The 21852-nt window shown below is 40.7% G+C and overlaps 2 protein-coding genes and 1 long non-coding RNA gene across 5 annotated transcripts; 2 read left to right on the plus strand and 1 right to left on the minus strand.

Moving 5' to 3' along the window:
* Nucleotides 1-733: 733 nt before the first annotated feature.
* On the plus strand, nucleotides 734-7745 carry hnrnpa3 (heterogeneous nuclear ribonucleoprotein A3). 3 transcript variants are annotated; one of them, XM_036566941.1, is made up of 11 exons: nucleotides 734-814; nucleotides 2002-2124; nucleotides 2270-2416; nucleotides 2597-2807; nucleotides 2904-2993; nucleotides 3644-3712; nucleotides 3791-3853; nucleotides 4020-4157; nucleotides 4345-4482; nucleotides 4578-4649; nucleotides 5936-7745. In XM_036566941.1, the coding sequence occupies exons 1-10, from the start codon at nucleotides 809-811 to the stop codon at nucleotides 4631-4633; spliced, it is 1041 nt and encodes a 346-aa protein (XP_036422834.1). In that variant the 5' UTR covers nucleotides 734-808; the 3' UTR covers nucleotides 4634-4649; nucleotides 5936-7745. The 3 variants fall into 3 exon arrangements, with proteins under 3 accessions (XP_036422834.1, XP_036422824.1, XP_036422815.1); XM_036566931.1 differs by lacking the exon at nucleotides 5936-7745 and adding an exon at nucleotides 4733-5404; XM_036566922.1 differs by lacking the exon at nucleotides 5936-7745 and adding an exon at nucleotides 4733-5404 and having other exon boundaries at nucleotides 4578-4634.
* A 739-nt stretch (nucleotides 7746-8484) lies between these two features.
* On the minus strand, nucleotides 8485-17928 carry nfe2l2a (nuclear factor, erythroid 2-like 2a). The gene is made up of 5 exons (XM_036566908.1): nucleotides 17716-17928; nucleotides 12253-12525; nucleotides 10856-10951; nucleotides 10586-10723; nucleotides 8485-10119 (listed from the first exon to the last, which is right to left on the minus strand). The coding sequence occupies exons 1-5, from the start codon at nucleotides 17755-17757 to the stop codon at nucleotides 8893-8895; spliced, it is 1776 nt and encodes a 591-aa protein (XP_036422801.1). The 5' UTR covers nucleotides 17758-17928; the 3' UTR covers nucleotides 8485-8892.
* A 1587-nt stretch (nucleotides 17929-19515) lies between these two features.
* On the plus strand, nucleotides 19516-21311 carry LOC118805859. Its single transcript, XR_005007065.1, has 2 exons — nucleotides 19516-20057; nucleotides 21039-21311. It is a non-coding gene; the product is annotated as an uncharacterized LOC118805859 (long non-coding RNA).
* The last annotated feature ends 541 nt before the right edge of the window (nucleotides 21312-21852 follow it).

A 21852-nucleotide genomic window follows, 5' to 3' on the forward strand; every position in this document is an offset into this window, starting at 1 on the left:
TGGCAAAAGTATGTGCTGTAGGTACTGATGCACTGCAAAAATGCTGTTTGATGATTTGATATCTTGTTTATTTGAAGTACATTTTGTGAACCACATACAGACAACAGTTAATGCAAAGTCAGTACCATTCATTCAGTTCATGTCTATTTAGTTATATCTGTAACCTTTGTTAAAGCTACATAAAATTGAAAAAATATAACAAATACATATACATTTTTATATGTATTTTAAATAATGCATTTTAAATATATTTAACAAATGCATTTTTTCCCATTTTCATATATTGCAAAAAGATATTTGAGAAATATATTTGGAAAATGTTTTTTTTCCATATGGCTTACCTTTTCAGGTCAAGAAATACACACTATACACACATTGTTAGGCCAAAGAAGCGTGCAAAAACAACACTTACGATCATTTTGAAATCATTTCAAACTGACCCAGAGTCAGCGAAATGATTTTGACATTACATCTTGACATTTTACACCACTGACATCTTTGAAACACACTGAGATGCGCTTACCAGGTTACCAACATTTATTAAGTTAAAACAACATATCTCTTTTACAGCGTTCCCCTTAACAATAATAACATGCTAAGCTTCTGTGTATATTTTTCTCACTTTCCCGATCCCAGGTGGGCTAAGAAACTCACCATCCTCGTTGAGGTTGAGGATGTAACCGATTGAGGCAGCTGTGATAGATGGATGACTGTTCGACCCCCTTGCGGTGATCTCTGATGTTACAGCCCAGCAGCGCCAAGTTTCCTAGCTACTGGTGTCAACTAGGAGGGGCGCAGACGCTGCGACATGGAGGTAAAAGCGGTTTATTAACTATCCGTGTCACTGTGATGTGATTGCATGAGGTGTAAAACACATCAGAAGTGTTTTAATACATTGCACAATTAATGTTTGTTAAACTGTCGCTCGGGCTGCCGCTGCTGCAGCTGCAGAGAGCGCGTTGACAGGCAGCTAATGTTAGCCACCTAGCTAACTAACTAGCTAAGAGGCTGAAGTCGGCTTCCTGTTCGCGTCTTGTTCGGATTTTCCCGTTCCACCTTAAAACGTACAGCAGCCTCAGGACGCCAGAATGTAACTGTTGCACCATTTCGGAATCGAACAAGAAACTGGCGAATAAGCAGCTGCCTGCAGCTTCGTTAGCTAACGCTAGCTAGCTGCTTCCTGTCAGTTTCATGATTTCGAGTGTCATCTAGCTTACCGCAGATTTCCAGCAATTTCCTAGCTAGCTTAGCTAACTTAGCTACGCATTTCCTGGTCTGATAACGTTTGGTAACTACGTTATTGAGAGAGTTAAACGAATCGAATAATAACTTATTCTTTTTGCGGTGTTAAAATCACAAGGAAGAATGTGGAAGTTTTTACCTTTGCGTACCATATAATATTAACCTAATATTGGTAGCACGAAGGTCATTTGTTAACGTTGAGCAGGTAGGAAATTTTGGGTGTTATCCATGTTTTCATACAAGTGTCATACAAGCACTGGCTAACAATATGGAGGAGAGAGTGAGGGAAAGAGCTCTAAAATGGCGTTTGAGGGAAGCCGCCTGGAATATTCCAGACGTCGTTGCGGCTAATGATGATAAAATGACCATGTTCAACCAGTTTTACCCGTAAAGAACACAGCCAGCGGTGTAAACTGATGGTTATTGTTAATATAAGTTAATGCTTATTAAAGAATACGTGTCTTCATCCTACTCTGAATGAAATACGTGATCTGCAAGCGAATCCTTATCTGTTAACATCTTCCACAGATTTCTGATCCACAGTTCTGTCAGTGAACAGTTATTTCCACTCTCTTTGGCAACTAATGAATTATTATAAACATTCTTGCTCAGAAAGGACCGTGTTAATCATCTGTCCTGTGCTAAAGTTGTTGATGGATAGTAAGAGCTGTTATTGCAGGACAGGAAGAGGAACATGTGGTCATTTTTATGTTAATAGTTATGTTTTCTCTGTCTCTTGTTTTATATGGATGTCAACAGGGCCGTGACAGTAAGGAGCCAGAACAGCTGAGGAAGCTGTTTATTGGCGGTCTCAGCTTTGAAACAACAGAGGACAGCTTGCGTGCTCACTTTGAGCAATGGGGCAAGCTCACAGACTGTGTGGTTAGTGAAATCTACAGTGCTATTTGGAGCTTTTATTTGATATTATTTTGGTACTGTATTTTATTGAAATGTTATCTGTTGTATTAAAGACTCTTGAGCTGTTAATCACTGTAATTACTGTTTTACTAACTGCTTTCGTCCACAGGTGATGCGGGACCCGGGGAACAAGCGGTCACGAGGTTTTGGTTTTGTGACATACTCATGTGTAGCTGAGGTGGATGCAGCAATGAAGGCCCGGCCCCATAAAGTCGATGGCCGTGTTGTTGAGCCAAAACGGGCTGTTTCCCGAGAGGTATCACCATACGCTGCTACTCACATTCCTGGAAATTAAGTATGAATTTATTGATATCCTGTATGCCAAACTGTACACCTCACAGATAAGCCTCCCAGAACACAAACAGAATGAACAGAGATAAAGAGGAGTTAGTATGCATTAACAACATATTAACTTTGCGTTTATTATGTTATTTAGGACTCAAATAAACCAGGGGCCCATTTGACAGTGAAAAAGATTTTTGTTGGTGGGATTAAAGAGGACACAGAAGAATATCACATACGTGAATACTTTGAGCGGTATGGGAAGATTGAGAGCATTGACATTATGGAGGAGCGACCAACAGGGAAAAAGAGAGGATTCTGTTTTGTAACTTTTGATGATCATGACACTGTGGATAAAATTGTTGGTAAGAGAATTATGTAGAATTGTCTGCTTTTTCATTGTTGCTGTTGTTTTTCTGCTTAAGTATGTACTGAAATTTCCCGTTTGTGTTTCTCTCTAGCCCAGAAATACCACACCATAAACTCCCACAACTGTGAGGTCAGGAAAGCACTACCCAAACAGGAAATGCAGGCAGTTTCTAACCAGAGATGTAAATATTGTTGTCACTTAAAATACAGATGTTTGGTTTACATGTTTGTGAGAGGCACTTGTTATAGTTTTTATTTGTCCAATGTCATAGTGTCCTGTGTGTTTGTCTAATTCAGTTCATTTCATACATACATACATCATCTAAACCGCTTATCCTTCTGGGTCGCGGTGGGGTGCTGGAGCCTATCCCAGCTGTCATTGGGTGGAAGGCAGGATACACCCTGGACAGGTCGCCAGTCCATCGCAGGGCAGACAGACAGACATACACAATCGCACACACACACTCACACCTAGGGGCAATTTTTGCATGTCGAATTGGCCTGTGGGAGGAAACCGGTGTACCCGGAGGAAACCCACAGAGACACGGGGAGAACATGCAAACTCCACACAGAAATGACCCTGGTCGCCTGGCCGGGAATTGAACCCAGGCCATTCTTGCTGTGAGGCGACAGCGCTACCCACTGCGCCACCGTGCCGCCCCAGTTCATTTCAGATTTTGTAATTTGTGCAACTCTAATTACAACTATAATAAATATTTATTATAAAATCTTGTTTCATTTTACTAGTATAAACTGACAAAACAACAGGAAAGGAAACAAAAAAGACTTAATTTGTTTTCAGGTTCCTATGCTTTTTTTATTTCCATTGTAGATCGTGGTGGTGGTGGGGGTAATTTCATGGGCAGAGGAGGCAACTTTGGAGGGGGCGATTTTGGTAGAGGTAGGAAATAAAAATTATCTTAAATTTGATAGTTATCTGTTGATATGGAAAGTATATATGATACTTTGTTTTGCACAGGAGGCTACGGAGGAGGCAGAGGAGGCTATGGAGGAGATGGCTATAATGGATTTGGTGGAGATGGTAAGACAAGCCAGATTTTCACAAGGGAGTACTGACTTGACAGATAGTAATTAGTGTTTTTTTATACTGAGTACAGATTCTTTTTTTTGAGGTTTAAAGGGGTTGCTCATTTTTTCCCAATCACTGTGATAAACTGCTAGATTTGTCTGTGTCTATATGTCTTCAGGTGGTAACTATGGCGGTGGCCCTGGTTATGGGGGTGGACGTGGAGGATTTGGTGGGGGCCCTGGCTATGGTCACCAGGGAGGAGGAGGAGGAGGCTTCGGAGGATATGATAACTACAACGATGGACGCAATTTTGGTGGTAATTGCCTTAAAGTGGTGGATACCATTTAAGGCCATTTATTGAGGTCAAATCTTGAAAAGTCTTCTTGAAAGTGACATTTTTTCGTAGTTTGTAATGTAAACTAAAGCCTAAATGAAATGCACAAGTAACTGTTGGCTACCCAAGTAAAGTCACCCACCTTACTATTGTTCACTGTGACTTTAAGGAAATTTCGGTGGTGGAGGAGGTGGAGGTGGAGGAGGAAACTACAATGACTTTGGAAATTATGGAGGCCAGCAGTCTAACTATGGCCCCATGAAAGGCAATAACTTTGGCGGGAGGAACTCAGGTGGACCATATGGAGGTAAAACACTTCTCTCAGACTATGCTGTACTGTATGTACGTGTCATGTAAGCCTGAGGACAAGTGCTGATGTTTTCGGTTTTTTAATGTTTCCAGGTGGCTATGGTTCAGGTGGTGGTGGCGGTGGTGGTTATGGCTCAAGGCGGTATTAATGTGCGTATGTTTGTGGTAAGTTTATCACACTAGTTAATCAGCCTTAGACTTTTGCTGACCTAGTGTAACTATTTTTTTATCCTGTATCTATTCAACAGGCTTCAGGTGGACAGTTAGCAGGAGATGAGATGAGAGGAGAGGTCAGGAAAGCAGCAGGTTACTGTGAGAAAGCCAGGACCTGCTAGTCAGAGCACTAAAATGGCAACTCAAAGAAGGACTGTGCACACTAGCTACAAAGAGCAAGAGTGTAGCCAGGTACTCATGATCTAGTATGTGTTAGTGTATGTACATTCCTTTGATCTTCTTTGATAGATTTTACCCCATTTTCTTTTACTTTTTTGTGTACTTCAGAAGACTTGCTTTATTTGGAGTGATCTATCAAGTGTCACGGTCGTTGAAGTCAGCTTTTAAATGGTATGGTCTTAAATGATTTTCTTTCCAGGCCAGATTTGTATCTTTAGATTATATAGGTATTTAGTTATTACAAAAGAATCAAACAAACTAGATGCAAGCTATGGTATGGTTTTTTGGTTTCAGTATTTTTTTTTTAATTTTAAGGCAGTGATGCTTTATAGTGTCAAGTGTAATTTTCTGTTGCTAGTGTGTATGTGCTGTCTTGCGTTGTATGAAACAAAGTAATAAGCAGTGTAGACTTGTCAGATTTGAGGGCATGTAACAGATCCACTTGTATAAATAGAAGTCTAGATTGTTAAACTATTTTGAAAAGTGAAAAAAGAAACCAGATTAAATAAAGTTGTGTAGAAAAATTCCCTAATTGAAGTTTAGTGCATTATTGAGTCTGGAAGCAAGTGCAGTTGTCTTGCGTGTTTGTTGTATGTTTTGGTTTGAAAGTGTTGGACATTCTGGATTTATTAGCTACATTTTAAAAACCATACATGTAAATGAGTGAAGGGGTCTTGAACGTGTAGGCAGAGAACATCAAACAGGTCTCAGTTGTCCAGTGTGGATGTCAGACCCTCAACAGGACCAGGCAGTGAGTTGCATCAGAAAACAAACAAAAATCAAGGCATCAAGAGCCATGTGTGTGGAAAGCCATCAGGTGTTCTTCCAGAAAGCTAGCGTCTGTTTTTCAAGGAGTAGCCTAACTTTCCAAGAGCAGCTGACGCTAGTGAAGAAAGACTAGCAAATTCATGGATCCAAGAAGTGTGACAGCCAATGCTAGCCAGCAGAGGAAGGGGAGTGAGTATGAGGGTTTGAGTCACAGGTGAATAAGAGACAAAAGAAGAAGAAGATGACAGTCTTAGGACCAGGTAAGAGTAACCATTCTGCTTAATTTACAGATTGAAAACGAAGCGGCTGGTCAGAAAATCTTGTATGACACGTTTTCAGCGAAAGTTCTGGATGGGTAAGATTAATTCTTTAAATTGTGTGGACCTTTATAAAATATCCTCCCATAGCCACAGACAGAACCTGATCCTGAAACTGTTTGAGAGAACAGCACTACAGTTACTGTGAGTATATTAATTAGTAGATTTAGTGAATTTAGCCATAATTTTACCCAAATCAATGAACCACAACCTCAGAAAGCATTGACAGGCACTCGTTGGAAACATGGGTAAAACGCAAGAGCTCACTACTCAAATATAAATTATATAGAGTCACTTCTTACATAAATATCATCAAGTGTATTCTTTATAGAACTCATTTTCCATGTAAGCAGATAAATATATAGAAAATTTGTAAAACTTTGTTCCCACAAGTTGATCTTTAGGATTTCAGGTACATTTTGTTTTCTTTCAGGACATTTTTATTAAGGGAAATTAGCATAAATCTGCATAATTGAATGGTTAAGATATAAAAAAGAAAGTCATTCAGAGTGGTTTGATGTGAAATGCTCTGTTCTAAAGAAACTTACTGTGTCAGAATTGTTCACAGTGGTAGTGATAGGAACCAGATGTCTGAAGTTTTTAGGGCCTCTTACAGCTTCCTCACAGAATGTAGTTGCATAAAAATGGTTACTAAAATACATCATTTTACATTCGTTTTGTTAAAGGCTTTGGCCTAAACAAATTGTTTTTTTTAAAAATACCGTCACAGTAGAGAGGTAAGCGTTGCGTATAAAAACACAAAAGACTTGTGTGGTCATATTGGATAGTACATAAAATGGCTATTTTTGTGTTGTAGACATCATAACCCCTGGTTTCTGTCACCACCACTGTAAAGACGTCTTGAGTCAGTATGCTTCTCTACAAAGAACCATTGCACATCAGAACACTCAGTGATTTTGTTTACATCTCAACCATTGTATTACGTAGAAAAAATCTGTGAAATTCCCCTGTAAATAGAGGTAAATGGGACTGCGAAAGTTAAAACAAACAGTATGACATAGTCCAGAATAGGAGGTTTTTTAGTAGTTTTAGTAGTTGTTCAACTCTAAAAACTTTCACTAGTATGCCTGTACAATGAATTATTGAAAAAAGTGCATTTATTTAAAAGTACATAATATTAACTTTTCCGGATAACTTTAAGTATTGTTCTATCTGTATGACTGACCTTAACTCATTTAATATGAGTATATGATGTAACTAATTGGACTTTTGTCTGCAGTAAAGATAAGACGATGTGCAGTTTTATTACCAGCTAATTCACAAGTAGTACACTTTGCTTGACTGACCACACCCTGGAGATCAGAATTGATCACATAGTATATTTCAGCTACAGACTAGCTTATATTTCTTATTATTTGGATATGGGAGGATATACATATTTACTCAGGGATAATATTAGTAAAAAATTTTGTTTGCTTGATCTTGCAGTACACATTATCTTTAATGTAAATCTTGTTTTTATTTCCCAGAATATTTCTATTTTAGTTTTGTGTGAATGTATGTGTCTACCATGACACTAATTTTTATTTTTCAATAAAGGTGATTAAAAAAGTCATTTTCCCTGTAATTTATGATGGTTTTTCAAGTCCTTTTGTAGATAAGGCGGATCTTTAAAAAAATGTAAAAACTCAACCTGGCACTTTGTTCTCTTAACCTCTTCACCAGGTTTATGAAACGTGCTTTAGACCTTGCACTCATGCAGCTCACACTACAGCAATGGCTTGACTTTTAATTAAACCCTTTGAACTTGGTTACACAATGTTACTGAATTATTAGGGCTGTATTTAAACTCAACAGGTTACAGCAGGTAAGGTCATGAGAGTTGAACCAAGGAGTTTTAATGCTGTCACAAGTTGTAACTAATGAAAATGTAGTTTATCAATATAACAATAGAACATTGCATTAGCAGAGGTGGAGCTGTCAAGAATAGGACTGCTGTTCTTTGAATTAGATAGAGCACAGACAGTCACGTACGTTGTGGCTCTTTGAACCGGCCCGTCCTGTTTGTTCAGTCAGGCTAATGGCTTCTGAAGGGCCTATGTGGAGGGGGCTTGGTTTTCAAAGATAGCTTTTTGAGGGTGAAAGTGCCTGGCAGTGCAAACACTACAATGTGCAGAGCTCTGCTTTTCTTCTGTGTTTGTCCAACAGGGCTTAGTGGAGCCATCATGCAGGTTTCACATGGGCAACGGTCAAACAATAGAGCTCTGTTGCATAACCCTGTGTGGTTTAGGCTCGTAGTTTAAGAGCAGCTGTGACTTGTATGTGTGGTACACATTTTACACAAACACCCCTTTCAAGACAAGAATAGATTTTTTTTTTTTTTTTTACAATAAAAAAAACTTTTTTTGCATTGCACGGTGTCAGAGTACAACACAAACCAGAATGTCTGTTTCTGTTTTAAGCACACTGCATTATATCTAAAGCTCTGATCCTTCATAATTTAAGAACACTATAACTATCAATGTGTGTTGTGTTCAATTTCTGCAATGACAAGTCACCACCTGATTAAATGAATGTTTTATTTTTAAAAAGCATGAAGAGATAAAATTGCAAGAGAATTGTAAATTAAGATATAAAAACATACTTGAGTGCCAGTGATTGCAACAAAATTGATAGCATCCTAAAACATGATATATATACAGTACACTGTTTGATATTTCAATAGCAAATAAAGTATAAATGTATTTACAAACCATAAAGATAAAACAATCTCAGATAAAGTATAAAGAAGTACAAAATAAGATAGTAAGAATATTAAGAAAGTACGATAAGCAAAAACTATATAATAGTTCTGCCATGTTTACTGCTAAAGCTTAAGCATAAACACCTATAAAGTTTTTTTTTTCTTGTTTTGCATAGTAAGTAGCTAGAGAATATGCAGTACCAAGAAGAAGGAAGCAGAAAAAGTGCTAGTCGCTCTTGATGAGAGTCTTTTTGATGCGGGGGACGAGGAAGACGCTGCCGTCGGACGTCTGCTGTAGGGAGTAGTCGTTGGGCGAGTAGGGCTTGCCCTGCTCATCCTTCAACATGCTGAACACTTCCAGGTACAGGGAGTTCAGCTGCTGCTTCATTTCCCTCAGGCTGTTGCTGTTCTCGCTCTTCTCCTTCATCAGCCGCTCTTTCTCCTCCTTCAGAGAGTCCAGCTCGTACTCCAGGCCCACGATGTTCTCCATCTTGCGCTTGCGGCAGTTCTGCGCCGCCACCTTGTTCTTGCCACGGCGGCGAATGTCCCGGACCAGCGCCAGCTGGGCCTCGTTGAGCTGGTGCTTGGACATCAACTCGTTGAAGTCGTCCACAGGCAGGTTGATGATCATGTCCACGGTGAAGGGAATCTGCAAGGTCTTTGCTCTCTGTTCATCACGCGAGATCCGTGCCTCTGAGCGCTTCTTCTGTTTGTCTTTGGTGAACGGAGGTTTGGAGAAGCCGCTGGCCTCTGCTGGCTCTGACTTAGGCCGTTTGATCTCACTCTCTTCTGCCTGACTCACAGGTGATTTCTCTGTGAGGGACTGTTGGGGACTGTCACTTTGGAACAGCAGGGGAAACATCTCTGCATAATCTGATTCTGCACTCTCAGGACCATCCTCTGTGTCATCCATGTCTGAGTCGCTGAAACCAAAGGAACCATCTCCGTTCAGGGATTTTTCGGGAGAGCTCATTTTGGGACTGGCATCCAAGGACAAACCGGAGTCAGAATCTGGAAATTCTGCCATGGCTTCGGGTTTTCCTACGCTGAAGTCTCCAGGAGAAAGGCTGTGCAGGTCCATGGGTTTCAGGAGGGGGTCACTGGATAGCTCTTCCAGTTGGTCCACTGTGTTTGCCCCATCGCACGGAAGAGTTGCACTATTCACTTTAGCCTCCATATCAGGGTAGAATATGTCTGAAAAATCATCAGATGCAAAGCCTTCATTTATATCTTCAGCTTTCAGACTTATCTGATTTAGGCTAGGGGGCACCACACTGTTAAAAGCTCCGTCAAAGGTGTTTATGTAAGCAGGAGGGCACATTTCTGCAGTGTTAGTGGGGATGTCTCCCAATTCAGGCAGATACTGGCTGTAGTTTGACTCCTGTATATTGGTAGCAGGGGCTGGGTTCACATATCCTGATATGTCCAACATTTCCTGGATGTTCAAGCAGTGCTAAAAAAATACATAAAAACACAACAGATCAGAGTAAATCACAAATTAGAGCAAAGAAGCATTCTGATTACTCCAACAAATGTGAAATGAAAAGAACATTTTTAACTTTAATTTAGCTGGGATCTGGTTAGGTCTGAAATAGGAAGCAAAACAAAAACAAGTGAGGCAAACATTCCCCCATGAGCTAGTCAAAACCAAAGTATGACCATAAAGGTGGGTCATGTGGTTGGTTACTATGGCAATAGGCAGGCTTAGGCCTCTCTATACCACATAAGAGGGGAACCAGATCACAAGGTTATGTACCTGAAAGTGTATCTACGGCTTTCTTTCTCTTTCTCTGTAGCCAAAACACTGAGCTGAACCTCTCCTAGTGTTGAGACCCAAATGCTAGCAGTTGTATCTTTCTCAGCTTGTGAAAGTTCTGTAGAATTATCCCATGATGGTGGGTGTGTGTCCTGAGCCATACTTGCAGATCCATCCAGGTCTGGTCCATAGGGCCTGGCATCAGGGGATTCTGGGTAAGCATGGGCATTTCTCCAGGCATCATTACATGGCTGTTGTCTGTGGAGGGAGGAATGGAGGGATCCAGGCAAGGAGCAGCAGTCTATTAAAAGGAAAAACAGATAACAATCTTCAGTTGTTCAGTGATATCCATTTAAAAAAAATCTAGGGCTTCAAAAAATATGCTTCTACTTGACATGCTTTTATTACTCTGAATGCATCAAAAATATTTTACCTCTGCTGACTCTACTAGAGGGAATGTCTCTGCCAGCAGCTGCATGCACTCATCGAACGACATGGCATCTCCATTCTCTTCAGTGAATGCCACATTCTGCACGTACAAAGCCAGACACATCCATGTCAGACCAGTGACTTCACACCCAGAGAAGAACACTTAAGATTTCAACCTCTGACATTTCAGATCCTCATCCCTGATCCATTTCAAATCAATAATTCAATGCTGAAACACTGTAGGATATCACACCACACACCTAAATGAATATTGCAGTAGAGTGCTGTTAGTCTTATACAAAGGTGTTTCTCTGAAGCTGTGAGCCATCTACTTGGAAACCTGAACCACCTGAGTTCCAGTAATTACACTATAGCAGTAGTAACCCAGCAACCCAGCATCTGCACCCCACTGGGTTGGCGGGAGGGTGGGGCCTTTCCCAGAACAGAATGTATATAGAGAGCATACGTGCATGTGTGGAAGCATATCTGTTTACATATATGATCTCACAAATGTTTGTTACCTTTTGTCTGCATGTGTGTGTGTGTGTGATAGACACCTCTGCAGGAGCCCTCTTAGCTTGCATTAGAAGGTTATCTGAGTGTGTGTGTGTGTGTGTGCGCGTGTTTGTACATTTTCAGTACAAACATCTCCTGAGTTTATAGGAAAACTAGAGAAAAGCAAGGCAAACCTACAATGTCAGGAACATTAGACAGATAATTAAAACAACACAAATTTTGTTCCAGAATTTTTCTTGATGCCCCCAGCCACTGGATTTGTTTAATTCCATCACCAGGACTCATTTAATCAAGGTTAGATTGATTAGCCAAACTAAGTGTATTACTATATTACATTACTACTACGGGATTTGTAAATGGTTAAGTGAACACATACATAAAAATCACTACCTACTGCATTAACACTATTTGAGCATATAAATGCTTACTGTTCAGATAAATAGCTTTTAAATCTAATTTCAGGTTTAATCTGCCGAAAATCCTCACACAGAACTGTATGTGCATATCCATTTGTAACAAGAGGTTTAAAAAGAACAATTTCTGACATAACACATAACACATTATTTCTTTAATAAGGTTAGTTGTATTAATCATAATGTAGCAGTAATATTTCTTCCATGTGTAAAGCTTATAAAAAGAAAACAATTTCTGAAAGTGGCATTTAATGTGTTTTGGAAACCCTTCACATATATGATTATATGGAACATGTCCTGACATGTATAAAACAAGCCTGTGTGTGTGTGTGTGTGTGTGTGTGTGTGTGTGTGTGTGTGTGTGTGAGAGAGAGAGACCTCTACAGGTGCCCTGTTAGTTTGCATCAGAAGGTTATTCAAGTCTGTGTGTGTGTTTGTGTGTGTGTGTGTGTGTGTGTGTGTGTGTGTGTACCTGTGTGATCTCTGCAGGTGCAGTGTTGGCGTGCGTCAGAGCATTGTTGGCAGGGGTGGGCCGAGGCACAAACTCTCCAGTCTCTTCATCAAGCTGTAGCTGGGCGAGCAGAGCTTTCTCCTGCTCTCTCACTCTCTGCTGCCTCTTCTCCTCCTCCAGCTCCCTCTGCCGCTGCAACTGCACCTCCTTCTGCCTGTAGCTGAAGTCAAACACCTCCCTGCCTGCTCCCAGGTCTATATCCTGCCTCCACAGGATGTCAATCAGATCCATATCCTACAGAAAGAGAGGGAGAGAGCAGCTTTCAGCACCTTGCCACCACGCCCTGTGAGTCTCTGAGGGATCCTCTGTGTTCAGCTACACAGCACTGCACGCGGCTCCCATCCCATCTCGGCTCACAACTCACAATGTGATCATGAATGTAATGTAGAGGAGGCAGCATGAATAATAGATGGCCTTCTCCTCTTTCCTCACATCTTTGAGACCCACCCACAGTGGACTGATACACACTCACACGCTCAACTGCGCTTCAGACATACATAAAAAGTTACTGGCTTTAAAGGCCCCATATTTTTTTTCCAACCCTTAGAATTAAACAAGCTGTTTTTGTTACTGTACCCTTAAGACTGGTATATGTCAATGACCTATTGTGCCTTACTGGAAAAGCAGCCCAGCTGAAACACTCTTTATAACCTTAGCATAATAAATAGGAGGATATATGTTAATGTGTTGGTCTTTGAAAAATGAATACAAATTAGGCTGTTTTTCCAGTTTACATATAGGCTAGGTGGTGAAGGGTACATTTTGAAATTTTAACACTGCTTACATACTACACGAAACTCAACTACTTCAAAAAAACTGAGGAAAATTAGTTTTTTCATGTCATGGTGCCTCACATAGACAAATCACATAAACAAATTACTGGAAAGTGGGTTCTGTTAACTTACAAAGACCCTTTACCACATTCAAGAAAACTCCAGATGCAACAATGCCTAAGAAAACGTCTGCATGGTGGAATATTTTACCTTGATTCTGGTTTAGCTAGAACAGAATCGATTTATGTTTAACGTATTACGCAACATGTAAAACATTCAAGTGCCAATGTGATCCTCCACATAACTGAGTAACTGGAGCAATCAGCATGTTAAGGTGGACTGCCGGATGAATCGTTTATGTGTATCCAGTCTGAGCAGATCATTGAGAAAGCAGAGACAGAAGGCCACTTTTGACTTTGGTGTATCCTTGTTATCAAAGTTTGTTGACATAGCCCTGATAAAGTAGTGGAAATAATAATGATGTCTCTCTATGTTTAGAGCAAGCCGGGGATGCTGCTTAGGAAAATATCAAACCTCCAAGCACACAGAACAAATTGAGACAGTGTAGTTTTAAAGGGCTGCTGATAAGCTTTGTAACTAAGGTCTTTATTGGACTTTCTATTGGCACCCTTGCCAAAGACATATTTAATATGCTCAGATATGACAAAGGTCACATGAGCAGATTCAGACGAAAGATCACAGGTTGGTTTAGCTTCACTCCCTTGCCCTTAACAGAGAGAGAAAGTAAAGAGACAAGCATAGAAGATAAAAAAGTTCAAATTCTTCTTATCAAATAATATAACAGCAGTAAAATGTCATAAACCAGAATCAGAATATATTAAAAAATGGCAGAAATAGGATTACTGTCCAAGCCATAGTAAGCTTGAGTGAGCCAAGCCTTCAGAAAGCTTGCCTTTTACCTCTCCATGGCTGACAGCCAGAGCTATTAACAGCCATTAAATCAAGAATGTCTAGAAGTAAACAGTTAAGTCTCCTCTTCCTCTTTCCATCCTCGCCCACCATCTTTTCAATCCATTTATTTACAGAAGGGAAACACTGCATATCTACTGGAGTATTGTATAAAATCTGTTTAGAAGGTCAAAGAAAGATGTAGGAGCATGTGACTCTGCTAAAGTCTGTAAAAAATCTACTTCCTCTGAATGCTGATCACAAGGCATGCCACCAGGAAGAAGGGGGACTATACAAAGCAGAAGTAGCTATCACATAAAAGTGGCTGTTCTGTTTTTACTATTTGGAAGTAACTGTGTTTGCGTAGGTGAAAGGCCTTCGTTAGAAATGAAAAGATTTATGCCTCATGGAAAGATGTATGCAACTAACCAGATATGCTGTGTCCAAAAGCACATACTACCATGCCAAGCAATATGTCAAAACTAGTACACCACCATTAGAAGTTTGTTCATTACAATAGTATGTATAGTATAGTAGCATGCGCTTTTGGATGCAGCCATAGTTTATGCTTCTCTATATACTGAGAGCAGAAGAAACTTCCATTCTGTTTCATGCAATCCATCAGAAAAACAGACAAATGCTCTCTAACACAAACAAACAAAAATTCAACAAATAAAATATTTCCTAAACAAACTGTAAACCCATAAAGCCAAACACAGGCCTCCAAAGAGCAGCACTGCCCAGCAGTAACTCTCTGTGTGTATCTGAAGCCAGACATGCAGCCTCCTTCAGCCCTGACCCCACTCTGACTTCTGTATTATGTCAGGGCCTTCCCGTCACAATTCAAGCCAGAGACGTTCACTGGCAGTAACATCAGTGCTGCGAGTGCTTTAGGCCAGGTCTCATTAATCTATGCAAGTCAGACACACTTTCCAGGCCCCAGATTACAGCTACAGGAGGGAGGGGGAGGGAAGGAGGGATGATGAAATATCTAAACAAGAACTAAATGGATCCCTCTCACGACAAGCCTGGCCTGACCTCCTACATACATACAAAACTACCCCTTTTTTTTTTCTCTTTTCAATGAGAACAATCAATGGAAGTATTAGGTTGTTTGACTTAGACGTTCTTCTAGGTGGGACTGTTTCTGTGGGAGTGTTTCATAATTTCAAAGCCTACTCGCTGTCAGCAGATAAAAAGCATAACTTTGGAGAATGAATTAGTGGTTTCATCACTAACTTCCTAGGGTATGATAAGGGTACCTTATAATGTTCATACGGTATGAATAACATGGACCTTTTCTTTAAGCTGTGTTTAAAAAATAGCTTAATAATATGTATTTTTAGTTTAATTTTTGGTTCTTATGTAATGTCTTATAATAGTTATACCCTGAACGTTAAAACAGGGTAACAGCTTTCATTACAAGCTTCCATTCTGCTTTTCTAGCCTGCAATCTGCTTTTTCTAGAATTTCTAGCCATAAAAATTATGAAAATGTGACACACTGGGTCATGATCTTTTTGTTGCAAACACCACACCTGCACTAATCTAGGTAAACCTATAGGCTCAAGCATTCAACTGCAAATCCTTTTGTCAGTTTATAAACAACAATGGTAGGTTTTAGATATAAATTCCAATTTAAAACATTTTAATATTAGATTAAATAAAATCTGAACACAACTATTTTTTATCATGGGAACACTGTTTCCTGTAATAATGACAACATCACTGAGATATGAAATGTATTGTGGGCTGAGAGTATAATCTCATATCTAATGTTAAAGTAAGCATTCTGTGGTTGATCCATGTAACTGTGTGGCCACGGCCTTGTGGCCTTCTTATACTGATTAACTCCCCCTTTGGGAGAATGATGCAATCTTTGAGGAAAACTACTATAAACTATTGTCAACACAATATTTTAGATGTGCTCTTCTCATATGTGACCCTACAGACTTATTGTACCTCCTCTAGACAAAACCATGTTTATGATCAAAATATAATACATCAGTCTTTTAAATGTATGCCCACCCTTCCACATTTGTACAATGTGACCATTACCACACTCAACACACTGGGTGGGTTATGATCTTCATTAGACTACAAATGAGGAAGTAGAATTGTAAAAACCTTGCCTCACATCTCTTGCCTCACTTCCTTTTTACATAAACTATTGGCTTCTCTGCTTTGGAATAAGTCCATAAGTCTATGATACAGACTGTAGAAGGAATTATGTTTAGAAACATCACCAGGATAGCAGTCATTTGTGTCCATGCTTCCTCATTCACCTATATAATGTGATCACTGTCATATTTAACATGCAGGCTATGATCCTCTCTAGACTACAAATAAGGAAGCAGACATGTAAAAATCAAGTTCATTTCCAGCTAAAGCAGGGCCCCAGGCTTTTTCTGTAAAATAAAGGAAATGGAAGAGTTCATGCGTTGTTATGGCCTAACAAAGGCTTTCCATTTTACAGTAAAAAAACAGAAATCTGGTTGCCAAACCTGTTCAAAACCTGTTTACTAAACACTCCAGTCAAAGGCAGAACAGACCAGCCTGATAATGGGAGGTGAACCAAGTTCAAGTGTACCCTTTCTGCCATCACGTGATCATACAGTAAGGAACATCAACAACCTATAGAGCCTACTGACACACTAACACTTCACGAAGACGTGGACTCAGATTTCCTTCAGTCCACACTGTGGCCGTGTCACACTTGAATAATTTGTTTGCTATCACATATTCTGAAGGTATCACCTTTGTCCATCAAGAACACGCCTCCACATCGGACAATCGACTCCTGCTTGGGATTGTGTGCTTAGTGCCATTTTTCCACAAAGCACTGTGCTCAGTTTGCTTAAGACTGATCTCTTAATTATACGTATAACATCTTTACGTCATGATAAAGTGGTTTAAAAAAAAAACGACATTCCTGACCAGGGCCGCCTCCTACTGTTGTGCTACGTGCACACAGCGTGCGGAGCAAAGGTAACTATACCGATGCCCCGGACGATATCACACGCAAGTGGGGCGACAGCACTGCTGGGGGGGCTTTAGACAACCCACGGCAAAGCCAAAGTCAAGAGCCAAAGCTAGGCTAACAACAAACGTTTTCTCCTGATAAGACAGACTCATATGACTAAGGGCGTGTGAACACAGGCCACTTGACATTTGACAACTGGAAAACTGCGTTTTTAATTCTCGGAATTGTCTTTTCCCGTCTGTTCTTATTTCGGACCGGATAGCCTGACATCCATGACTTGGCAGAATTTTCTACAAGAGGCTCGGAAACAAGTGCTGGAAACGCCTCCTCGTGATACTGAATGAAAAAAAACAGACACGGTTCCAGTAATTTCCTTGTATACTTGGTCACTGCTGTTTAAATGCTCATAGGCGGGAATATACATGTGCGAACAACCTTTAATCGTTGATTAAACCCAAAAAGTCAAACACTTTTTTTGACAAAAAGTCAAACACTAGCCACAGTTAGCGTTTCGGACCCAGCGATAAGACAGTCCTGGTGTGCGGGTGGGTGTGAGTGTGTGTGAGTGTGTGTCTTCCCCGGAAAATAAAAAGTTCAGGCTTCTCAGTAACAGCCTCCAGACCCTCAACGACCCAGAGGTAAAGTGAAATCCAGAGAAAACGAAATACTCTTTCCACACAGCCGAACAATAAAACACGTCATCGTTCCTCAACATGATGTCAAGACCCTACAAGCGAACAAACATAAAGAAAATATGTACCTGTTGACTTGGGTTCATTTTAGGCAACTCAATCTCCATCATTTTAGCGAGATACAGCCTTCGTTAACGACGCGACACCCAGTGCTGTACTTTAGTTTATATTCCTTTCCAAAGCCTCGAAATGAAAAAATCTAACGTATGAAGTCGTCACCGACTCCGTCACCCAGCCGCTGATGAAGGAAATACAGTCTGTGGAGTTATGAAAATGTACGGAAAGCCCCAGACATTTGATGGGCGTGTTCACCAACCCTCGATAACCAATCAGAAGCGCGCGTTGACCGGCGGCGGGATCCGCCCCATTTTAGACTCATACGCAACCACAGGCAATCAGACAGCTCCTCCCACTGTGCTAAACATGTAACCCACATTCTGAATAATAATTAAAAGACAGTAAAATAGCAGGTTTTTTCGTTTTAAATGTCAAAATATTAAGCCTGGAACTGGTGTTCTTTGTAAGTGTTTTTTAAAGACACAGGTCAGAGACAAAAGATAGGTTTGCTACAAACGAATATGTGGTCCAAGTCACAAAAATGCACAAAATAGTTACTTTGTCTAGTTTTTCAACTTCAGTGTCAGCAACTAATGAGAAGCTGGTCAGAAAGACAGAGACTGACTCTTAAGCTTTTGGGCAAACTGACTTATCCGAATAAATTAATCTTACCTAGCTTGACCTAAGTAACTAACAATTATACAAGAAATAGTATGTTTAACTGGATTTGTATTAGTAAGTGTAACAGATGAATGAAGTAAACGCCCCAAAATTAATATAGTGCAACTGTTACGTTTTACAATGTACACAGCCTCCAAACTCCCACACCTGCAGCTCATGAAAATCTTGATCAACAACTCTACTGAATAAACCAAAACTAAATCAGGTATTTTAGGAGCAGGAAAAACTGTGTATAGACCAACAGTATTGGGCCTGAAAAGAATAGGTAAAGCCAGAGGATGAGACCAAATCCAGAACGAGTCTTCTACTTTCACATTTGAGCAGTGAAGTGCAGCGATATCAAACACACTACATATTCAAGAGTTTTCAGACATCCCTTCTAATTCAGCTACTTTAAGATGAATGCATTGCTGACATAGGCGCTACACACTTACAGCTTGTACAGCCAATGGTTGGCCTAAGAGGTATAAAGCCCCCTAGCACTGGGCTGTGGAGTAGTGGAGCTGCATTCTCTGGAGTGACTAAACTCTATCCAGTACTTCTGGAGTGAGTTGGAGTGACGTTTGCGGTCCAGAATTAATCGTCCAACATCAGTAGCTGACCTCACTAATGCTCTTGTGACTGAATGTGATCAAATTCTCACATAAATCATCCAACATCTAGTGTAAAGCCTTCTCAGAATAGTATAGGCTGTAACTGCAACAAAGGAGTTTAAACTGGTGTCTACGAACCTTTGGACATACAGTGATTAAGCACGAGGGTCTCGATGACCAACCTGTGTGATTCTCCAACTCTGCCTGTCTGTCTGTCAGCTTGCGACCTCTACTGGTCAGATGTCAAAATCTACTTTCAGCAGCATACTAGAGGCCTGGAAGTGCCACATACTGAATTTCACTTAGGCTTTTTGTCACGTCCAATCCCAGAATATTTCACCATCCTGCTCGGATTTTATTTATGACAGTAAAACTGCTAGTAGGACGTCAGGTGTTAAGCTCGGTGGGCTAGTAGCACTGAATCAATTTTGGCCTCTCTGTCACATCTAATGGACAAAATCTGCTAACTGCATGGCCGGATATGCGAGTTCATTCGATTTATTTGTATTTTCAGGCCTGTTCTGTAGCCCTATAAGCATTCCGCCACCTGCGTGTGAGACGAACCATAAGCCCATCGCAATTAAGCTGTGCTCGAAAGACGGCTGCAGCTAAATGGGGCTATTTTTACACTGACACGTATCTGCTAAGAACCTCACTGTACCTCCAGCGCTACCTAACAGTCGACCACGGTAGGCCACTGTGTGTGAAACTACACCAAAATGAAACTTTTCTCTCTCCCTCTCTCTGCCTTTTTCTCTCTCCCTCCCTCTCGAGCGCGTCCGTGATTGCGCGTTCACGATTGGCAGCTCCACGTCGACATTCTTCCAGCTGCGGAGTCCGGTACACGGGAGAGGGAGAGGGAGAGAGAGAGAGAGAGAGAGGAGAAAGAGACGAAATCACCTCACCAACACTGTCCAGGGCCTGAGGAAGGACGCCAAGTGCCAAATTAACGCATAAAATCTTCGCTGGCTCTGATAGTCTCGGCTGCCATATTTGGACATGGCGTTTTTTTTCTTTTTTGCATTTCTCTCTTTCGCCTCGTGCATAATGTGCTGAGTTGCAGCTGTGAGGTCCAGCAGGTATGTTCTCTAACATTTTGTCTTCTGTTCCGCTAAAAGTATAGTGAGCCACGATACACTGCTTTAAATGCACGTAATAGGGCACACTCTGCTCTTTTTTATGATGAATTTCCAGGATCCCGCCAGCTAACAACCAACTTCTCTGAATATGAAAAAGTTTTGCTTTTGCAATATAATATGACATGGTGCCGCAAAAATCTGGATAAAAGAAGTGATTTCTTGCGTGCAGATGTCATTCTAGTTACGACTGCAAACAAAGTCTTTCAAAGTCATTTTATACACAGTCCCTAAATGAAGTACAGCATTAAAGTAAAGTGAAACGCGACCCGTGTGTGAAAGTTAAGCATTATGAATGTGTTGGTGAACCAGTCAAAGATTGACTTTCATGATAAAGAGGAGCTTATCCACAGCTCCGAATAGACACGTCAGCTGTTTCACCTATCGACTGCTCCAGTTGTTAACAACCTTGAAGCTAGGTAAGGCTGAGCCTGAGAGTAAACACGAGACCTTCTCACGTTTTGTCATGTCACACTTTCATTTTGCACAGCTGCTTATTTCATTCCACACAATGTCGTTTGCGTTCATGCAAAACGTGAGTCAACGTGTGGCCAATGTGCGACTCCATATGTAGCTGTGTGTGAAGGGGGTTGGGGGAGAATGGGTCCAAGTTTCCAACTGTAGGCATCTTATCGTCCTTTAAATTCCTCTTACAGCCATTATAGGCCTGTGGAGTGCCAGCCTCTTCCAGCTCATGTTCAGCCATATTTTACTCATGTTTCTAAGTTCTTATTCACCCTCTGAGTATGGGATAGGATGGTTATAATAATTTGACCCATAATTTCTGTGTTTTAAGTCTCTCTTTTCATTTTGTAGGATTGTCTCAAGTGCAAAAGATCAGCTAAAATACATAATGTGCAGTCCTGCAGTGACTGAGATAAATCTAACCTGTCTCTTTACTCCTCTGTTTCATTCTGACGGCAGTGAGAAGACGAGAAGTCCCATAGTGAAGGAGGATTAGCGCGCTTCTTCTGTGGCTTTCCAAGTAAAGTTCTGTGATACACTCCGACTCTTAATTGTTTGCAGTCAGTGCATTACAGAACTTTGTTTTGGGAGTTTAAAGCTCTGGCCTGGAGGGATCAAACTATTACATCTGGAGGGAGGGATAACCGCCCCACACACAAGCCCCCCAGCAGCACTTAGCTCCATCTCTCCCTTGCGGATCACACACAAATAAAACTGTTCATTGTGACTGTCTCCCTTGTTCATATCTCACTCAGTCCTTTGTAACATCTGCAGTACAGTAGCATAAAATAAAGCAAAAGCATGTGAAGCAATAGCAAAAGGTTTTGTATTAGTATGTATACAAATTAATTAGCCAACAGTTTTCAAACTTGTCTGGTTCATTATGTCGTGACCATACTGCAGCCACCAGAACAGCTTCCAGCGGCCTTGTGTCTACAGAAATATACAACAAGAAAACCATAAAACATAAAACTTGAGGAGTGTGTTGTGTCTAGTTGTGAGAATTACCCTTCACCAGTCACTATTCAGCATGTAAAGCAAAGCCCTGTAGCCTAAAGCTGTTAAAATGGAGAGTGTGAGGTTTGGTGGGAGTTGTTACACAGTCAAACCCACAGGAGGCACACTACAGTCTTAGCTGATCTGAGAACAGTTTTGCCATTTGACTTAAATGGCTAAGGTGAACATTTGGATAAGAGGAGCTGCTCCTGTAACAGTGTAAAAGATCAACTTCTACACAGACTAGCACTTACCTGGCTTTCTCCTGAGGGTGTAT

The sequence above is a fragment of the Colossoma macropomum genome, unplaced genomic scaffold, assembly GCF_904425465.1.
Source record: "Colossoma macropomum unplaced genomic scaffold, Colossoma_macropomum, whole genome shotgun sequence".
In the NCBI taxonomy this organism is placed as follows: Eukaryota; Metazoa; Chordata; class Actinopteri; order Characiformes; family Serrasalmidae; genus Colossoma; species Colossoma macropomum.